At 41.5% G+C, this 21,320-nt stretch overlaps 1 protein-coding gene across 1 annotated transcript; it reads right to left on the minus strand.

Moving 5' to 3' along the window:
- Nucleotides 1–274: 274 nt before the first annotated feature.
- On the minus strand, nt 275–21,076 carry EMP2 (epithelial membrane protein 2). Its single transcript, XM_030229817.2, has 5 exons — nt 20,865–21,076; nt 7,088–7,199; nt 5,287–5,380; nt 4,552–4,698; nt 275–3,979 (listed from the first exon to the last, which is right to left on the minus strand). The coding sequence occupies exons 2-5, from the start codon at nt 7,163–7,165 to the stop codon at nt 3,795–3,797; spliced, it is 504 nt and encodes a 167-aa protein (XP_030085677.1). The 5' UTR covers nt 7,166–7,199; nt 20,865–21,076; the 3' UTR covers nt 275–3,794.
- Between the last annotated feature and the right edge of the window lie 244 nt (nt 21,077–21,320).

Consider the following 21,320-nt stretch of genomic DNA (forward strand, 5'->3'; position numbering starts at 1 on the left):
CAGAGCACCTTACCAAGTGTCTGCTACTGCTGGTAAGTACTACACTAACTTGCAGTGAGTTTCATGCCAAAGCATTATTAACAGACAGTATTAACTTCACATTTCTTACTTGTCACAGTCTGTTATGTTACTCCATTAATTTTGTAAGCTTGATTCTACAGCCTTGAAAATGGAAGTCTTCTTTTTAAAACTACTCTACTTCCACATTTCATTTTCTTTCATCTTATTACTTCAGAGGGGTTTATTGCACCTATAAAAGAAATGAAAAATATAATAAAATTTTCAACATCATTATTTTATTTCAATGCTTTCAGGACTCTTAGCTGTCTTTAGTGTTTGGAAAGGTAGTGGCTCATCTTATTCCTGTCTTTAGGAATTACAGGAAGAATTCTTTTCTTTGGTCTGTTTAGCTAAATGGCACAAACTTCCATGATGCTGAAGATAAGAACAGAACAAGTCAAGCAGTCCCTCCATTATTTTGAACACATTAAGAACCACATAAAATTAATTGCTGGTGTAGCTGGGGTAAAAAACTAGTTAATGTCTAAGCAGCACAGATCCTATCACCTACAATACTTTTCAAAGATACGGTGTAGCAAAGTAATGCCCATCTCTTGTTCTGAACAGAATACATAAATAAAAACTTTTTTAAAAAAATTTCTTTACATAAATATTATAGATTGTTTTTCCAAGATTGTTTCCCGTGCTGCAGATGATTACTTGCTGGGTGAAAAATATAAAGGTAGGTTCACAGCTGATAGTGAATATTTTAACAACTGGGACTTTTTCCTTTTATTCATTATGATTACAAAGGAGAATTTTTATGGGTTTGGGAAATTATTTCTGTTGAATTTGGGGAGTGTTTTGAATGGATCTGTACAAACCCAAGCGTGCTGTGTGATTTGCAAATCCAAAGCTTGGACCAGAGCAGATACAGATGTCACTGGCTTGTTTCTCACATTTTTTGCTTATACAGTCAAGGCACTCAACCTCATCTTAAAATCTACAATTGTTTCTGCAAATTATGGAAAATAAAAAAAAACCCTTATAGGTAATAACTCCTCAGAGCACCAGTGGATCTTGGATTACTCAAGATGTTCTCTTGATACTTTACATTTAAAAGTTCAATACACTAACATTTTCCCTGCTTACCCTGAAAGGTCTTCAACAAAGGACAAAATAATCAGCTTCTGGTTCTACTACAGGCAGGAAGAATTTAATTTTACCTGTTCACACAAAAACTCAACTATTTCTCATCCAACATCATGTAAATATATCCCAAGCTTAAAGACAAGGTCAGATTGCTAAATGTATTGAGTTTGCTAATACAGTACAAGAATTTGTTTTAACTTTATTTTCATGTACATTTTCAGAATATATAGAATATAGAAAATGGTATATTTTAAAGGCATATAAGGTAGAAAAAAACCCTAAAATATGTTTGTCCTGTTCAAACTCTAGTTCAGACTGATTTGTTCACATGTGCAGAACATTCCCATCTCTTCTTTGTGGCATCATGCACGTGCTGGTGTTTGTACACAAGTGGAGGTGTTGTGCATCAGAGTATTTGTTGTGTGTGTGCTTTTCACTTTAATGAAGGGACAGAGCTTTTACTGTGGAATTCAACTGTGTTCATATATATCTACATCTTTATTTTAAATATTTGCTCTACAAATGACCTGAGCATTATCAAGGCAAGAAACTGAAGCATCTCTGCAAGTCAGTGGCATAAAAGCTTAACTTAAAATTCTTCAGGACTGTCATCTAGATATTAGAGCTTTAATCTGTATTTGCTTAAAATTTTCCCTTATTGTTTCATGTTTTAATAAATGTAGCAAAATGCCTAGCTAACAATCAATCTACTTTCATCCTTAAACATTTTAAGGATCTATTTATTGAAGACAAATTCTGCTTGCTAGCAAAAAGTCAAGTTTTGCACCTGAAATGTATTCAGCAAATTATAAAAACACTTTTTTAAAAAGTAGGTTAATAAGTCTTGAAATTCAGAGCACTCCCACTAAGACAAAAAAAACCTGACAAAGTACTAGCATGATGCTAGACTGGGGAGAATATCTTTTCTTCAAACTGATGTGGGTTTTTAACTATTATTATTACTTTTACTATGATGTTCTGCTTGCTCATCCTAATTTTTTAACAGTCTTATTGGAATTTCTTTGCTCCCCAAAGACAAGCATGTGCCAAAGCATTATAGGATGCTGAAGGAATGAAGATGGAACTACATGACCTGTCACTCATGCTTGAGACAGTTCCTAAAAAGCTATGCACCTGAATTTTTACTTCGTGATAAATCAAGGATAAATCTGAAGATATCAGATAAAATTTCATTATCTGACATCTGATGTAGTAATTATTAACTTCAGTAGAGCTACACTGCCTTATGATACTGAACTTGCTCTCTTTTAAGTGTAATACCTCATTCAAAACCTATTTACATTTTAACTGCCTCTGTATTGGGCCAGCTGTAGTGAATATGAAATAAATAAATAAATGGTTAGAGCTTTTCAAAAGTCAAATCTGTACTTAAGCATCGAAGCTGTGACTAACCAGGACAGGCCACTTCATTCATTCTCCACACTGATCTCCAGAATCACCATCAGCCAAATCCAGTATTACACTGCTGAGCTGTTAAGCCTGGTATTAGAGCAAAGATTTAGCTCACAAATTTACTGAAAAATAAAAACCACCAAATCATTTTATCTTGAAACCTATCCTGGAATTCGTAAGCATAGCAATTGCACTCTGATTTGGTTAGTAGCAGTGTTTAGTTCCAGTAAAATCCACAAAGGAATTTAAATTTAATTTTTAAAGGCCAATTTCCCAATGGGCAGACCCAGGGAATGCTTTTGTACAGGACACACTAACCATGAAATCACTACGTGATAAAAGCCCAGCGTAATAAACATGTTGAGTTAGGCTGTAAAAACCTAAATTTGGCATTGCTTGATCACTAGTCTGCTTAGAAATCTGCAGATGTAGGTCCAGTAATGCTTTTCTTTTTCCCTTTTCTCCCTCCCAGGAAGGCTGCCCAAGGCTAAGCTGAAGGGATCCAGGGCTGGGGTGGGGAGCTCCTCACTGTCCCAGCTGTGCTGGGCCCAGGCTGAACAGGGAATTGGCTGATAAGTGCTCCCACCAAAGGCTCTGTGTGCTTAAATTAAATGTGAAAGACAATCAAGAGAAACATTTGCTGGAGTACAAAAAGGGCTTGTTTACTTTTGCAAAGCAAGTGGTTTTAATAAAATCTTGATGACACTTACTGCATGTTATAAAGAGCAGAACACTGGTCCTGAGCCAGGGCAGACGCTCTGAGTGCAGCTCTGGGCTTTAGAATTGTTTTATAATTTGCTTTTTCATTGTCATCTGGGCCTCATTTTTTTACACACCCTTCTATTTAACATATTTCAAAGGGATATCTGGGCCAGGAATACAGTTAGTATATTGCTTACAAAATAATTTGTACGAGCTTTATTTGTAATCTACTAGAGGCCAGAAACAAACTGTTAATGTCTAATAAAGGAAAACCATTTCTGATGATGAAATATGTAAAAGAAACAACTTGGCTCTGTCTTGCTCTGACCCCTGACCTGGAGGTGCCAGGCATTTCATTTCACCTGCCTTTTTTTTTTTTTTTTTTTAATTCTGTTTGATATCAAGAACACAGTACATTTTTAGAGAAACAATACCTTTACTACAAAACCATGTAAATGATTATATACAAAATGGTTACTGGAATTTGGTTTTGTACTGCAGTGACAGAAATAACTAGGTGCTGACATTTATTTACGCTTCCTTAATACTAAGTACATCACTCCACTGATCAGGGTAAAGGCAAAGGCAATCCAGGCTAAGACAAAGGAATAGCCATATTGGCCTTTGGAAACTTCCATTACATATCCATGGCTCTGGTGCAGTTCTTCATGCCTGTCTGTGTAAATGGAAGCTGCAATCATAACACACAGACCTGCAGGAGGAAGAAAATAATAAAGGTCAGCAACTTAAAACATTATCAGTACACACATCTATTCAGTGTTTCTTCTGTTAGCTGCTTCCACCAATGTCCTTTCTTTGCAGATGCTCATTTTCCATCCTCAAACTAACCTGGAAGCATTTCAAGACATATTTTCAGTTTATTTGGCAGGCTTTGAATTTGAAGTGCTGTTGTGTATCTATGTCATTTGCAGTGAACAGAAAATGATTCTGAACATCTGGGTAGTTTTTAAGACTGACAAAAAAAAAAGGAGTGCTCCCTGTAACAATTAGAGAGTTATTTAGTGTGCTCAAGAAGTTCAGCATCTCAAATTCTTTCCCTTCAAAGTTTAAATTACTTTATCCTGAGCAGTGATAACATCCATGTTTTAACTGTCTATATATTACAGAATGGTAGAGTTCCCTGTTTAAACAATTACGAAGGATAAGCCATGGCCTCAAGAGCACTACAGAGTTCTCATGCAGCTTGTTCTCTTTGAAAAATTTCCCGCTTTCCTACACTCATGAAAATATCTTCTAAGTCAAAAGTGTAAAAAAATCACTCACATGACAGGAGCTGGATAACAGAGGTTAACACAAATCTTTCTCCTTGCTTTAGACGGAAGAGTTGAAGAATGAAAACCAGAAATGCCACACAGCAGAAAATCGTAGACAGAATCATGGCGGCCTGAACAGCCTGAATTGATTGATACTCTGCAAAAACAAAGCAGCCTTGATTAAAAATCGTTTCTCTCTTTGCCTTCTCCTGCAAAGAGAAAGGGGCAGAGCTGTGTTCTGTAAGCAGGAGTTCAGCAGATGCAGCAAAGCAGTTGTGTGGCTATTGCAGGGGCTGATTCTCCTCTGCTTCCTTGGTATTAATACAGCCAGCTTGGTATTAAAAAGCTTCTCATCTAACTGAGTGAAAAAACGAAGAGACTTCTGCCACACCCCACCCTCTGCTGCCATCCATGTCCTAGAAGCACAGTTAAACTGCCAGCTGTCCCAAACAGCTTCCAAATGCAGACCTCAGCCTCCCACCAGACCTGGAGACAGCTCTGCTCAGGAAGGTGCAACCAGACATGATATCCACCCTTGGCACCAGAGATTCCTCTCATTCAGGTTTTTCATCGTGTCCATTACTTCCCTGTAACTGGGAGCTAAAGTAACCAATACCTTTTTAACCACGTGCAGCTGCTCTGTGTATATCTCCAGCACTGTAGCCAAGCTGGGCCCCTGTAAATTTCACAGCAGTTTCACCAGATCTGCTGAAGAACACAGACAAAGGCATGGAGGGACACTCACCATTGAACTCATCAGTGATAGCCATACAGGTGCTCGTATTCGTGGTACACACTCTCCAGACATCTGTAGAAAAGTTATCTCCCACCCACCAGGCCTGCAAAATAAAAGTAAAGGGCTCTTACAGGGAGAAAAAAACCAAAAAAACCCACAAAACTCCTTTGTTGTCCAAGTGTTTACTGATTAGATACATCAGCCGTAACAATTTTCTGTTCATTTTTGATACTTAACCACTCAAATGAAATGTGAGATCTCATGGCATTTCAGAATAAAGGGTATATAATTATCCACATATCCTTCTCATATTACACCTCTGTGAAGTAGGTAAGGGCATCCCAAAGCACAAGGGATTTCCACTGTTTGGGCAGAAATGTTGTATAGTCAGTGATTACTCACTCTTTGAGACACGTAGACAGGATATGCTTTGTTCACCCAAACCCTGTTTAGGATGCACACCTCTCTGAAAGAACAGCATTTGCTAATTTGCAAGAAATAGCATCACCTGTGAAACAGAAGTCCTTTATAGATGTTCTGGTTCCTGCCACTGAAATGATTAATCTCAATGCAATGCAGCTGTGCTGAGGTACACTATGGCATCTGTCTGGTAATGGCTGACAAATTAACATTCTCCTGTGGTATTTCTATTTTGAGGTTTTAACATTCAAGGCAAAATGGTTCTGCAGCATCTGAGCAGATTTTTACAGTAGCCTGGAAAATGACAAGCACTCCACAAGTGGCATTTCCTCAGGAAACCCATTCCCATTCCAATAGCTACCCAGGCCTTTGTTTTGACTAGAGCTGCACAAAAATGAAACTTTTAAAAACGATTCCTGGTAGGATCTGCTGCTTAAATAGACATTCCAGAAGCCTCAGAGCTTACTGTGCAGCTTTGCAAACAATACTGCAGTTAAAACTATAATATATTATGGTAGTAGGCATATGTATAAACAGAACACTGTGTTTTAAGAAAAGGAATTGCTTTCTCAGAATGCCATTCATTTGGATTTTACAGTGCCAGTTCAATATGCTATTTTTCAGCTCTGAGCTCTATATAATATATAGATAAAAGATATAAAATCTAATAGAAGATGGTTGTACAGTTTAAGTTTTTAAATGTTCAAAGGTAACTAATGACACAAAGCAGAGTGCACAGGCTTTTATTTCTGCAATAATTTGGGCTTTGAGTAGCAGATTTGAAATAAGATTAGGAAAGCAAAGACCTCAAAGATTCCAGTGCACAAATTTCTGATCAGGATAGTGGGCTGTTTTGGAAAATGGAGAATTCCATTAAAAGCTAGATATAAATATTGGAGTGTAAATTCTTTTTGATTACAAAAATAAAATGGAATTTTGAAAACAATGCAACAGAAAATATTCTAAAGCTTTGTGCTGAAGCTACTTCAACTTAAAGGACACAGATCCATTCATGGTGTCGCTCATGATTTAACTGGGCATCTTGGAGAAACACTTGTGAGGCAAAGCACACATTAATCACCAGCTGTTTGACTTTAGGTACTTGACACAAAAGGACAGTGGATTTTTCCCCCTCTCTGCTTCATGTCCAGCTGAATCAAATCCCAGGGCTCCACCCTGTAAATATCCTCTCTGGCCAAGTCTCTCCCAGGCAGAGACTGCTGCCTTGAACTTACAATATGATGCCATGCACAGCCTTATCCACCAGCAACATGCATACTCAAGGCATTTTTGATACAGAAAGGATTTTGCTTCATTTCTTTGCTTCAATTTTTATGAAGCAAAGAAATCCCAGAGTGTTTGAGAGACAAGAAGAAGAAATGACACTTACATTGTCGATTGTTGAGATGAACAGCAGTGCTGCTGAGGTTATGTGAAACACAATAATGAAGGCCAGGAGAATCAGCATCCTTGCTCTGGGGAGGCTTTAGGTCGAGATAAATCTGTTGAACAGAAGAAAGTATATGAAGAATCTTTAAGAGCTGCCAGTGGATCAACCTGCAGTTCTGGTGCTGCTGGAGACCATAGCATCAGATGCAGCTGGAGTCCACAGCACATGTTCTATCTCTGCAGATACTTAACTGGCATCACAGTTGTAAATGAATCACAACTTGAAATGAAGCCAAAAGCTGCATTTTGCAACCTTCCAGCATGATGGCTGCAGTGAATAAACACACAAAGAAGTTTCATTCTGTGTGCAGGGATGGAAAACTCCTTCACATTAGCTTTTAGAGAAGTGCATTTCAAATTACTGCCTCATGTGCAGTGATGAAAATATTTCCACTGACTGCAGTAAGGTCTTGTTCCAACCATCCTTCCAAAGAAGGAAGAACCAGATTTCAAAAGGATGCTTGTAGAACAAAATGAAGTGCACCAAGAACTACCTCCTAGATTTAGCAACACCCATGTTGTACCTTATGCCTCACATCCTTTGTTCATACAGTTATAAGTTTTACCCTTTGAATAATTACTAAGGACTACTATTTTCTTCAATGCATTGCTCCCACTGGTAGGGCTGAATAAACCCATTAGTTACATAAAAATCCAGTTAGCTATTTTATGTTCAGTCACTAAATACTCTCTGTAGGCTACCTATTACCTTCATACCTTATTTAACCTGCCTATTGCAATGTCACCTCTCACATGAAAAAAAATATATACAAGAGAATCAGAAACTGTATTTAACTGGAATCCCCAGGAAATCTGTGGGCACATAACAAACAGATTAGGGAAAACTACCACTACTAATACACAGAAAAATGCAAATGCTTGACAGATCTATTTCTTCTTGGCCAGAAATTCTTTCCAATTAATGTATGCTATAAGGAGTCTGCAGTCTTGCAGATCTTTGAAGTTAAGGTGCACCACTCTGTACATCATCTGCATGTTATGACTCATCAGTACATTAATGCATATTTCTCCCTTTCCTTTGCTTTGGACACTTTCTATGATGTCAAATGATGCCACTCACATCACACAGTAAATATCCAGAAGAAAGGGCAGTTAGGAATTTTAAGACTTCCATTCTTTTTTTCATGTCTAATCCTCTCTCTCCTACTGCCATTTACTGGAATCATGAACCATATGAATAATTTAACAAAAAAAAAAGGACTACTCTGACAGCATTTTTAAAGCAGCTCCACTGGCACTCTCATCAGGGCAAATAATAACTACTCTGCAAAACTTTAACAAAAAGATAATTGACAGCATAATAACTGAGTGAATAGAGACCAGGAGTTCCAGAATAATCCTCTCCATCTCCACTGCAGTACAGAGTTATAACGAGCTCAAAGGCAAATAGCATTGACATGCTTTTTTGAAAAATAAGGGGGCAGCCTTATATCCATATCTAATTACAATGACTGAATGGGAAAGCCAAGTCAAACCCTAAAATAGGAAAAGCAGCTACTCTAGTGTGTATTCCTTCCCATTTTCTCTCTGTTAAACTCTGCCTTCCCAACGCAACGAGGAACAGGAAGTGGGAATTGCCTCCAATGAGGTGATTCTACTGCATGACTCAAGGTCCTCTGAATCAGTTCCACCTCTAGAAATGTCATTCATGGTTCTCTAGCAAGCCTTGCTTGAATGAAAGGAAGAAGAAAGGAAAAGAAGATATTTTGTGGGTTTGTATAACCCCACATCAAAATATTTTCATTGTGATATGTACTAGTCTTTGCACAGCACCCTCTTGTCTTGTGGCTGGTTTTTTTCTGAGGTTCATTTCTTGCACAGATGGTATCTAAGCATTCAATATTGCAACAATCATCTGCCATATAAGGAGAGAGAACCAAATTGTACTCGGTATTATTTTAAGAATAACAATACAATTTCATCTTATTACATGAAGTAACATAACGAGAGACCAAAACTGTAACCTAATTACAACCAATCTTGCAAAAACAAGACTTGCCAGCACAGAAGAACCCACTTTATCTTCAATCAAATGAATGGTTTCGTTTTACTGTTTTCAGCCATAAAGAGAAGTGTTTCAGACAGGATAGATAAACATGTATGGCTGGTGAGAAGAAGACATTTTTTGTTTTACCCAAATAAAGCCAAGATTAAATGAAAGAGATTTTTGTTTCACCTCTACAAAAAAAAAAAAAAAAAAAAAGGCAAAAAAAGACAGTAAAAAAGGTCTGATGGGTCTGACATTTCTTTTTTGAAGACCTTTCCTAACAACCATCTTTAGATTTCCCCTCCTACCTTGCTGGCAACTGCTCCCTTCACAAGCTGCTACAACTTCTGTGTACACAGTGCTAAACAATGACACATGGAGACAGGAATTAAATACACTGGGGGAAAAGAAGGAGACAGACCATTTCCAAGTAATTAATACCAGGAAAAGACAACAAGAACTGGTTATCCAATCTGTCATGCCTGAGCAGGATCCCAGAAGCGCACAGACCTCAATCACTCCTACAAACTTTCCCTTCCCATGGAGACCCAGGAGTTTCTGTGGTTCACCCCAGCCTGCACAAAGAATAATGAAGGGAGGAGGGTTTTCCAGAGAAACTCTCTGTGATTTGTGGGCAGGAAGCAAAGAGCAGCTCCGCTCTTCCAAGATGCAGCCAGCAACCTGGCAGATGCTACTACAGAATCTGCATTCCTCTCTAGACAGAAATTCTGGATTTCATCTCTCAGAAAGATTTACTAGTCCTTCTCAACTCCACAAAATGCTGGAATTCAAACTTTACAGTGCAGACTCAAGATTCTTTCACTCCCTCAGCTCTTCCTTCCCCAATCCTCTGAGGACAGCCTGCCTGGGAACCTCTCCTAGCAGCAGGCAGCTCCTTTCCTCTCCCTATGAGCAAGGGAAGGGTACAGCTACAGAGCCCTGTTTGCATTAACGTTCAGAATTCTTATTTCACTAATGTTTTACTAACCAAACACTTTGGTAACATCCTATTCTGCACACTAGCTGTACTCCTTTTCTTATTTACTATGAACTGCTTCCTGGGCAGAGTGATTTTTCACCTTCTCTCATTTGCAGTTGAAACACACCATGCTCTCAGGTCAAGGTGTTCATGAATTTAAAGTACACTGCCTTTAGGCATGGATGAAGGCTGGGATGATGCAAGAGATATTGCCCATCATTCCCAAAAGTGGCTTGAATTCTTTTAATAGTTTTTACACACACAAATATATGAGAAAAGCTTTTTGGACACACTACACTTACGATGACGGAGCCACCCTTCTCAGAAGTACGTGATGAAAAGACTACAGGCAACAGTTACAAGTTGCAACAAGGAATATTCCAATTGTGAAAAAAGTATTAATTATATTCAATGAGCATGATTAAGTACTGGAATGGGGCCCATGAGGCTGTGGGATCTCCATTCTTGGACATCTTCCTGACTCAACTGAAGCAAGGCCCAGAACGTCCTGATCTAACCCCCTGCTTGGAGCCAGAGCCTGCACCAGAGACCTCCAGAGGCTCCTTCCAGCTCAGCTCTCCTGTCAATCTGTAGCTATTTCAGGAACCTCCCTGTACTAACCTCAGCAAAGCTCTGACAAAAGAGAACATAATATTTAACTTAGCTCATCACATGTGCCATTAAAAACAGATTTGGGGGTTACAGTAAGGATGACATTGGATGTCAACATGAATTCCTTCAATTGCAAGGCTGAGCATTTAATACCACTTCATAAGGTATGGTGTAAGGCAGAAGTGGACAGATACTGCTGAGATACAAGTGCAGACTGCCACTGGATCTAGAAAGAGTAAGTTACAGGAATCCTGCTGAACACATCCAGATTTGCTTTGGTAATAAAGTTTCCCACAAATGCTGTGAAGTTCCAGGATACTTTCACAAAACACATCGAAAACAGAAGGCCAGTTAGAGCAACAACACGTATTTTTTTTCAATTAGTGCTGAAGTAATGCTCCAGGGCTACTCCACTATCCATGGAGAGGATAAATGCAGCAGCCACACTTCTCTTGAATCACTTCAGCAATGCAGACTTTTGGAAGCAAAAGTTTGCCATGGGAGAGAACCTGATGAGCTTTAGAAGAAGTGGCTAAGGGCCTCTGCTATAATCTCCTGGACATGCAGAGACAAGTATGTTTATACAGGATAAAACACTACAACCATCACAGAATTGCACAGTAAAGTAAGGTATCTAGGCCAGGGTTTCCAACACTTCTGAACTGTAGTGTTTCAAAACTGGGTTGTCTCCCTATGTCATATCACACACAAAAACACATGCCCTGCAGAAAAGCCTCAGTTTATCTCCAGGATAAAATTTATCTTTCACGTCCATCAGTATAAAGAAACATTACTATTTAAGTTTTTTAGTACAGCAAGCAAGCAAAAATGAAAATAGTCCTTGACAGTTCGTAACAGAAGTTTTATCACTACTTTCCAACCCAGATGTCATCTCCACAACAAACGCTTTCCTCTCCTCCCATGCAGTTCAACTCTGCTGCCAGGCTGTTTCTCATGTTTGTGCATACTCAGTTTTTGCAACCAGCAATACATAGTGCAGGGTGTTTATCCTGGGCTCATTTGCATTGGAAAGGGTGAAGCTTACCCTTCAACACAGGCTGCTGCCCTCACTCCCTAAGATCAAGTCAGGGGTTTTTATCACCTTCATCTGAGCCCATGTCTGAGAATCCTGGTTCATACCCTTAGAAACACGGTGAAATCTCTGCAGAACAGCTCCTGCTCTGCACAGACTGAGGCTGGGGGTGTGCAGACTCTCAACCCCCACATTTAGAGTGCTGAAAAGACACACCCAAAACGAGGGGCAGAGGAGCCTGCTAAACAAGTTACCATACCTGCAGCTCTCTGCACTGAGACGTTTCATTGCAACAAGAACAGCAGGTCTTTGGGCCGTCAATAAGATTTCAGTTCAGTTGAACTCTCTTGAGGTCATTGGCGTAAAACTGAATCAAAGCAAACCTTAATTATCAATTCTTCTGCCCCTCAGTGCTATAATTAAGTCTGAAAATGTGAATTTAGAAGAAGAAGTCTGTATACTTGTAGCATGAGAAATCTGTCATCTTGTGATGCATCATAAGTTATTTGGATTTACATGTTTTTTCTCAGAGTTCATGTGCCACATCTCATGGTGTCTCATGACATGAAGCTGGCTCACATTCTGCCTGTACCATTGTCGCTAAACTTGCACAAAATTCCCTGGTTTGTGAAAAACAGCCTCATACTGTTAACTTTCTTCTTTTCTTTTTCTTTTATCAAATATGAAGGGTTCTTTTTTTCTTGTGTGAGTCTCAGAACTGGAACCAAAATTGAAGTTCAGACAGCAGACTTTCTCCCAAGCCAGCAAGAGCTTTGAGGATTTCAACAATCCTCTAATGCCTAAATATCAAACAACATAAAGGACGAGAAAATCAGGAAATGTAATACCAAGAGAATAACTATACCAGTTGAAACAACTTACTCCCATTTCTTTATTTCTTCTGTCTGAGACAGTTGGGAACACCAACACTCTTCAAGTGTACATTCAAATTGTGACCTGTTTTCACGCCCAGGTGTTACCCAGCTAAGAGTCAATACAGAAACTGAATGTCCTTCTTCAACCAGTCTCTGCAGCCAGCATGGAGACCTGCAAGAAGTGCTGGATGGCTCTGAGTACACCTCTGCAATACTGAATGGGGACCCAGGATGGAAATGCAAAGTATGAGTAACAGTCTACACAGCACATGGGCTCCCACCCGATTTCTTCCTTGTCTAAAGCTAAGCACGAAGAACAAGGTGTGTTCTACATGAAATAACATTCCCTGCTTGATGCTGGCTTTGGAATCAAGAGGGCTACATGTCCTGTGAGCCCCTAGATGGCACAGAGACCATCAGCTCTTTTTATTTTCTTAATTGAGAACACACTGCCACAGCTCTTTGTGCTACCTATTTTATGTGGAAGGAAGAGACCTTTTCACTTACACTTCCACCTGCTTTTCTAAGTCTTTCCTCACAAAGCAAGGAAATCAGAAGGAAATGAATCAAAGCTCCCTGCACCCAACCACTGTATAAAGGCAAAAAAAAAAAAAAAAAATCAATACAGCAAAAAATAAATCCACTCTCTTTTCTAAAGCTCCATTTGAATTACAACATGTCATTCCAATAATGTATGGGTTTTCTAACACAATGGCAAAATAAAGTAGGGTCATCCTATCAGTTCTAGATTTATTGGTGCCTTTGCATCAGGCTGTGTTAAGACCCAGCAACCTCCAGCACAATCACTGGAATCAGCTTGTTGTGTTTTGATAGTGAAATACACGGGCTTGGAGAGTAACTCACAAGACATAGTATGACCTAGTTTTTTTCAGTTTTCTTTCAGAAAATCGTGCCTTGCAACCAAAGCCCTGAGGTCTGCTCTTTGTTGCACCACAACTAATACAAATGTACACCTATAGCTCAATAAAAGCTTTTGCTTTTACCATGTTTGTATGTCTGTCCATCCTGCTGGTACTGGTGGGACTGACAGAGCAACAGCAGACTTAGAGCAAACACACTCATGTGCCTGGCCTCCCTATCACCTGTGTGTGAGGGGGTGCTCAAGCACCCTTTCAGCTCTTCCCCAAGTAACTTCATAAACACTAAATCTGGTCTCCTCTTCAGAAACCCCACCTAGTTCCCAAAAATGAAAGAGACGGTGATTACAGGCAGGTCTGGCAGATCACCTGCAGCCTTCCTCCCTTCTCACCCTGTCCTCCCCATCAGATCTATGCTACCAAGCCAGAACTCCAAACTCTATCTGTTCCATACATTTCCAAACAAAACCAAGAAGCAAATTGCAGCAAAAATGCAACATGCTAGCTTTGAGTATGGAGACCAAAAGAAGCAGATGTTTCTAATTTCTTAGGAATGTTTTTAATAAAATTTTGACCTAGGGATGCCAGCATTGCTGCCACTTCTGTAACTCTGTCAGTCATTTATTTGCAAACAAGTTTGGACTGGGTTTAGACTTGCCCTACCACTCCTTTCACTATGGCCCTGCTGTGTGCACTGCAGATGAAAGTCACTCTGCCATGAAGCCTTTGTGGGCAGACTCAGCAGAAGAAAACCAGTTATGGGAACAGAGGGACACAATGTCCTGTTGTGGGGTGGGGAAGTGTCACTTACCAGGAAAATGAGCCTTGTGACAGCTTACCTGAAAATCCTAAAAAATAGCCTGAAGCTTAAAAATTTCAAGATAGATGTATTCAAATACTCCAGCAAAATCTGGAAGAGATGTTACTAGCCACTCTATGCTGAGAAGACAGTTTAGCAGGTACAGAAGTCAGCTGCCTACACAGATAGACATATTTGAATAAAAGTCTTTAAGACTTCATCTTCTCAAAACTGCTTTTTAGAGGGTTTTGTATGGTCAGCAGAAAGAGAATGTTTTTCCTCCTCCAGCAGCACAAATCACACCATCCTCAAAAGCAAATCTTTTACACATTCTTCTGTTTTCCTAAAGCACTTTTCATTGTAACTGTAATTTTATACTAGGTAATAATAGTCTCATACTTAAGATGTTCTATATCTGCATCTAATCCCAACTCAGCCCACAGTGGTGTAAGGTAGGCTGACATATTACTAAATAATACCTGAAAAGGTTGCAATTAATCTCTGATTCCCATCATAGTCATCCATTCTTCCACCTTCAGTTTATGCTGAGCATCATACGCCTTTGGCAAATGCTAACAAAACAGTCTTTAATCAAAGACACCCCATGGTTCAAGGGATTTCTCAAAGGGCACATATTGTTTGAGAAAACCCAGCTGTAATTTGAAAGAACTAACTGCTTGTGTACTGCAGTTTCTGGTTTCTTACAAAACATAAAAGTATTCTGTCAGCTTTCACAAAGGCATGTGCAAAACATGTTATAAAATGTTGTAACTTAAGTATGTATGGGTAGATCTTAACTGTATTCTTAGAAAATTAAAGAAAGCACACATCATTTCAGGTGTTCAATGCATGCTCTCTGTTCAGCTAGTTTGCTTGTTGTGCACCAGATACCACTTCAATGTCAACAAAGCTGTGGTGTACATTAAAACCTTCTTAACAATCAAGCTGGTCAAAAAGCACTTAAAGGTTGTTTTTTCTTAAGCTTAACAAGACAAGAATCTCTCATTCTCACTTGCTCATTTTCAAAGATCAAGACAGACTGGGGATATACTTGCTTGCAGGTAAAGGCAAACACATGGAGGGAAAAAGAACTGTGTAACTTAGAGATGAAAATATATGGCTATAAATCAGATGTGATTTTTATTTAGGATATAAATTACAACTCTTAGAGCTGTCACATTCTGGAACAGCCTTACAATCCCCACAGCATAGGAAAAAGAGAGTGCCACAAAAGGATTTCTGTGATGCAGGGACTGTGCTAGCAGGGCGACTGACCCGCTGTCCTGAGAGAACCCTGCAGCTCTACTCTCCTGTGATGCTTCTCAACAGCTTCACTGAGGTCTCTGTGCATTTCACAACAGGCTTTTAGCATGATACCCATGCCCTTGGCACTGAGCTGAACTCCCTGCCGGGCTCCAGGGGCTGCCGGCAGTGCTGGCAGCAGTGCAGGCTGTTGGGCAGTGCAGTGACACTGTGTTGACCGTGACATAGGCAGCTCAGAGGCACCTTCTGTTTCTCAGGCGGGCAGCAGAGCTTCCAATAGTGAGCACAGCCTGTACCCCTTGTCTGAGGGTGACCTAAGGGTCCCCACTGCCTGTCAGCCTCCCAGGGCAGGGGTCAGCAAGCACAGAGCCCTTTGCAGCCTGCTGGCACAGCCCTGCCTCTGGCTCCATGGAGCTGGGACAATGACACGGGGCTGTTCCAGTAAGCTATTCAAGCTATGGGAACCCTCCCGGGAACCTGCTCCTGAAACAAACAGCTGAGCTGAGGTGTGGCCTGGCCTCACCCCTGCTCAATCATTGTGTGGACACATTTCAGTGTCCAGGGTGTCTCTGTTCAATACCTTGGCAGGGCAGGGAGTGACAGACCAAGTAAAATACCAGATCTTTATATCAGGTTGACAGATAAAATGTGTCTTCAGTCAACGAAAAGGAAAAAAAAAAAAAAAAAAAAGCACACCTGCAGCATTGACTAGAAATTAACTTAGTTCTGAGCAAACCTCAGACCTTGGGCTCTACTGACTACAGACTGCTGCTTATCCAGAGATTATTCCAGATACAACAGAACAGCTCAAGTGATTTATGATGTTCCACCTAATTAACCAACAAACAAAGGCAGAAAAGGTCTGTCTTTCCAGATTGAAAGCAATGCATTTAATTCCGTAGAAATAAAAGCTGATATTGTTTTAACTTTGGCAGATGCTCTGTGGAAATTGCTTGCAATTAAATGTGTTGCATTCACTGTTGTAAAATTTTCAAACTGCTTGTTTTGATTTGGCTTTGACTAGCTCTGTGTTGAGAAATTTTGGTTTTAGTTATTTCAGCGTTTACACATCATCTATCAAGAGTGTGAAAACACATTTCTATTGGTGGTACAACAGTTGGTTATAAAACAAAAAGCTTAAACTCTCCACAACTACTACTTTGTTTGACAGCAACACTGTAGCACAGGATTACACTGAATACTCTGCCCACCTCCAGAATGAAATTTTTACACCATCATTTTTAATCAGTGCAATTAAAGTTGCCACGTGGAATCTACAAATCCAGGTAGAAGGATTCCCATACCTTGTTTGAGCTCACTCAGTGCACAGCTCTTCTACACTGGCTGCTCTGTGGGAACAGCTCAGTCCCCTCAGCCCCTGGGTCACTTTGCTCTACCCTGCACCTGCACCTTGACCGGGCTGGACAGTGCCTGGGTCACTGCCCAGCCACAGTGCCAGGTAAGGGTACAGCAAGCACCCTGACAGGGCAGGCTCAACCAGACCCCTTCAGTTGTTCACAGACTGTTCTGCAGGCTCTTGGGTTTGTTTCTGCCTTTGAACTAAACAGTGGGTTTGCTCTTCAGGGGACTGAGCACAGCAAGCCCTGGAGAACAGGTGAGTGTGCAGAGCCCACCTGGCAGTACATGCACCTCAGCAGAGATATCCAGGGCCTTTGGAAGGCCTCATTCTGTCTGGAAGAAGGCCAGATTTTGGATCTATTTCAGGACACTGAACACCTGCATTAGACAGCTGAGGGAGTGTTCCTACTGCCCACCTCGGCTGTTTGCGGCCCATGCAATTCCAAACATAGCACAGTGTTTAAGAATCAGTGAAGCAAACCATAAATACATATCCTATAGCCATCTCTAAGGGGTATTTGAGTCAGTCCACTTTCTGCTCCACCTACAGACTCCTGTGAAGATCTCTACACAGCCAGAGGGTTGTATTTTAAGGTCACACCCAAATTATGAGGCTTCACCTGGCATGCACATACCATCATTAAACCTGCCCATGAAACTTCACCAGCAAAATAAAAAGGTGTAATTACATTTTCCCCATTCAGTGGAGATATAATAATTCCTTTGATGGATGAATTCAGACCATCAGGCTTTTTCTTGAGTCTCACCCAGCAAGATGTATTTTCTAATAATTATGATGCTTATCTTCCTAATGGAGTCATAAGCATCACCTGACATTTTGAGATATATTTTACAAAATTATATACTCTCTAAAACAGTGAAGTTTTTCACAAAAAACCAGCAGAAACTGAAACTCCACTGCAAAGATCGTGGTTTGCTTTGAGCATCCAAAAAACAAGCAAACCCGAACAAACACTGAACAGCTCCATGAATGGAATTCCTCAGTGCTGTGCTTATGTTCCCCCTGCATTCCCTCTGAGACCAATGTGATTTCAATAAAAGCTGTGCATTCCTTTCTACTTTCAAATTTGGCTGTGCTGAAGTTTCGCATGGATTTTACATACAGTGTTTGTTTCACTTCAGAGTAAATCTCTTATTAGTTCCTGTATAACACAGTGCCTCATTCTGCTGGGTCTTCTTCCAACAGGAACATGGAGGAGGACCTGGAAAGTACATCTGCATAAAAGACCTTGTCCCCAGAGACCTACTTATCTCTTTAATTAAACACATTCTTATCCTGATTTATGTGGGGATATCATGTCTTACATGATGCTCAAGACGCAAATCGAATGTGAAGTGCCAGTGGAAAACCAAAATATATTCAAGTGAAAAGGGAAGAGTCTCCTTGTGCTGCCACTGATCTCATTTCTAAATGACAGGGAAACTGCATTATGAAAGGAGACAGCCTACACCTAATATACTTAGCAAAAGTAGAGGAAGGTCTTGTTTCTCTAAATACCCATATGGGACTCATCAGTACAACATTCTTCTAATCACTGAAGAAACGTCAAACCTGAGTTGGGAAACGACCTTGAGACAAACAAGACAACAAAATAAAAGCCATAATAATAGAAGTAAAAGAAAGACACAAGGCAACCATGAGGCAGGAGATGATACTAAATCAAGAGGGGTCAAGTGCATTAACTGAAAGTGGTGTAAGATAGAGATGTTCATTTCTTCCAAACAACAATGGCTAGCAACAGTAACTCCAGCATCTATGAACTGAGACAGAATCTTTGTCTAAGATCATAATGTTGCAGCACACTTCAGTCTTGACCTGCTCAGTCTGTTGAACAACTTCCTTTATTAACAAGGTTTTAAATCTGTGTAACCAAATAAAACTAACTGTTTTTCCTCACTGGCAAAGCCACAGCATAATCACCACTGTTTGTATGTTTATGATAGAAGTCTTTCCAGACCACAAACAAAGAATACACCACCAGTAGTGTCTTGTCTACTGACTGGATGTTGTTTTTATTTGAAATTATATTAACACACCATTTTCCTTCCCAAATGAGCATACTAACAAGAAACTGATCACCATGAAGAGTCTTCATGGTATTGCTGCATTTCAGGTCCAGTTAATGTTGATGGCTATTGGCAGAGCAATTCCTGGATTCCTGGCTGGGCAGACAGCTACCTGGTAACATCCCCATCAGTCATGCAGCTGGCATGATACAATCTGTACACATCTTTATTCAGCATGGAGGATGAATCTTCCCTCAGGTGTCCCAACAGTCTATTTCCTAACTCAATTCTACAAGTTCACAAGGAGGTTCAGAGAACAGCAAGAGTTCCTTCTTTCAATGTCTTCAAAGCAAAGGTGAAGTCCTTAAATCTTATGCTGAATAAAGTCATATCAGCTTCTGGTGGCCATGTTTACCATATGCCTTTGTTTCCACTCCCACTTTGATTTCACCAGTTGTGGCAAGTACCTGTACCCCAGCTGCATTACTTAGGATGGCATTTGTCACACACTCTCTTACAAAAATCTTGCTGGACTGTGCAGCAAATTGCAATTCCCGTTTCTCCCCCCAGTGAAACTCATGCCCAATAGTCCCCTACCATATGTGTGGATGCCTACCCACACCTGCAGCCACCTAGCACCTCAGTCCCAGCAGCCCAGCCTCGCAGCTCTTTTCTGAACTAAATGGACAGCAAAGCCTTCAACATCTGAGAAGGGGTCTGGATGAAGGAGTCACTATAGACTATTTTTATTTGACAGAAAAAACATCTGCTCAGGCAGGCAAGAAGGCTTATTTTATATAGCTAACACACCAACACTTTATATACAGAGTCTGCAAGTAAATGAAGGAAAAGAGCTACATTTAGTTTTTCTGATGATGAGCCAACCATAGCTGTTTACTTCCAAAGCTCCTAAAGAAAACGCAAGAAAAATTCAGTGCGGATTTCACGGCTATTTACTGGGTTTCTTCACAGCCCTGTATCAAGTCAGAGGATACTACTAACATGCTCTACAGCAATAATTACTGATCATTTACATACTATTCCCAATTGCTGTGAGAAGGGGGGAAAAAAACCTTCCTGCACCATGTGAACAAAGTATTCCTGCCAATAAATTAAAAGAGAGGCTGAACTGCAGGTCTCTTGATGGCAGCATTCTGTGGGTAAGAACAAGTCGTCGATAAGCCTTCTGAGGAACAGATAGCAGTGTACTGTTCTTCCTAGAAATGTCCAAACAAGGAGCTGACCTCTCAAATTCAATACTCAATATTGCAGACAACCCACGATACTGAGAGCTGCCTGTCCAGTATCCGGCACACAACATTCCCAATGTAAGTGGGGCATTACCTATAGATTAAAACCACCCGTGAGAGAAACTGCAGTTTGACTCAAGTAGAAAAACGTTTAATGCTGGCCAAAACTTCATAAACCGAAATCTGCACTGAATTACATCTAAGCGTATTTTCCTTCCACTGTCGGGAGGGGAGCTGCCAAGAGCTGCTACAGCGTTACTGCAACACACGCGAACTCCGCTGAGAGTTCATTACAGAAAAGAACAGAAAGAAACTATCCCGTGAAGAACGCGAACTTTCTGCTGGCTTGGCCCAGCCTGGACTCGCTGGCGAGGAGCCCCTCGGCCCGCCCCATCCCGCTCCCGGGCGCTCGGAGCGAAGGAGCGGGGCCGGGGCTCGACGGGACCGGGACCGCTCTCTCCGGCCGGCCCAACCGCAGCCACCAAATGAAATGTGCTTCGTAGTAAACAAATACGTGCTTTTAATTTTTCCCCATTTCTGACGGGTTTCTTCCTCCCCTGGCCGGCGAAGCCGCCCGCTCCCCCCGCCGCCGCCCCGCTCCCCCCGCGCCCCCCGCCCGGCCGAGGCTACTCACGGGCGCGGGCCGGCGGGCAGCTCTCCGGGGCTGCGACCGTCTGGCGACGGCGGCGGTGCCTCCGCCCGCCCTCCTGCGGGAATGATGTCAGCGGCGGCTGGGTGTGGAACCAGAAGGACTTTCAAAAGTGCCCCCCGGCCGCTGGCGGCGGGAGAGGGGTGTGAGCGTGTGTGTGCGAGAGTGTGCGGGCGCTGAGGGAGGGACGGACGGACGGGGCGCGCTCAGAAACTTTCCCCGCCCGTTCCCACTCGGGCGGGCATCCAGGCGCGCCGCTGCCCGGCCCTCCCCGGGGGCGCTCAGCCCGCCGTCCCCCGCGGCCGGGGCCGGTCTCCGCAGCGCTGCCCCCGCCGGCCCCCGGACAGGACGGGCCGAGCCCACGTATGGGATGCCAGCGGCCGGGCGCTCGCACCGCTCCCCGGGCGGCCCCCGCCTTCCGTCTGGGCTGAGCCTCCCGGA

This window comes from Serinus canaria, chromosome 14 (assembly GCF_022539315.1).
Source record: "Serinus canaria isolate serCan28SL12 chromosome 14, serCan2020, whole genome shotgun sequence".
NCBI classification, from domain to species: Eukaryota; Metazoa; Chordata; class Aves; order Passeriformes; family Fringillidae; genus Serinus; species Serinus canaria.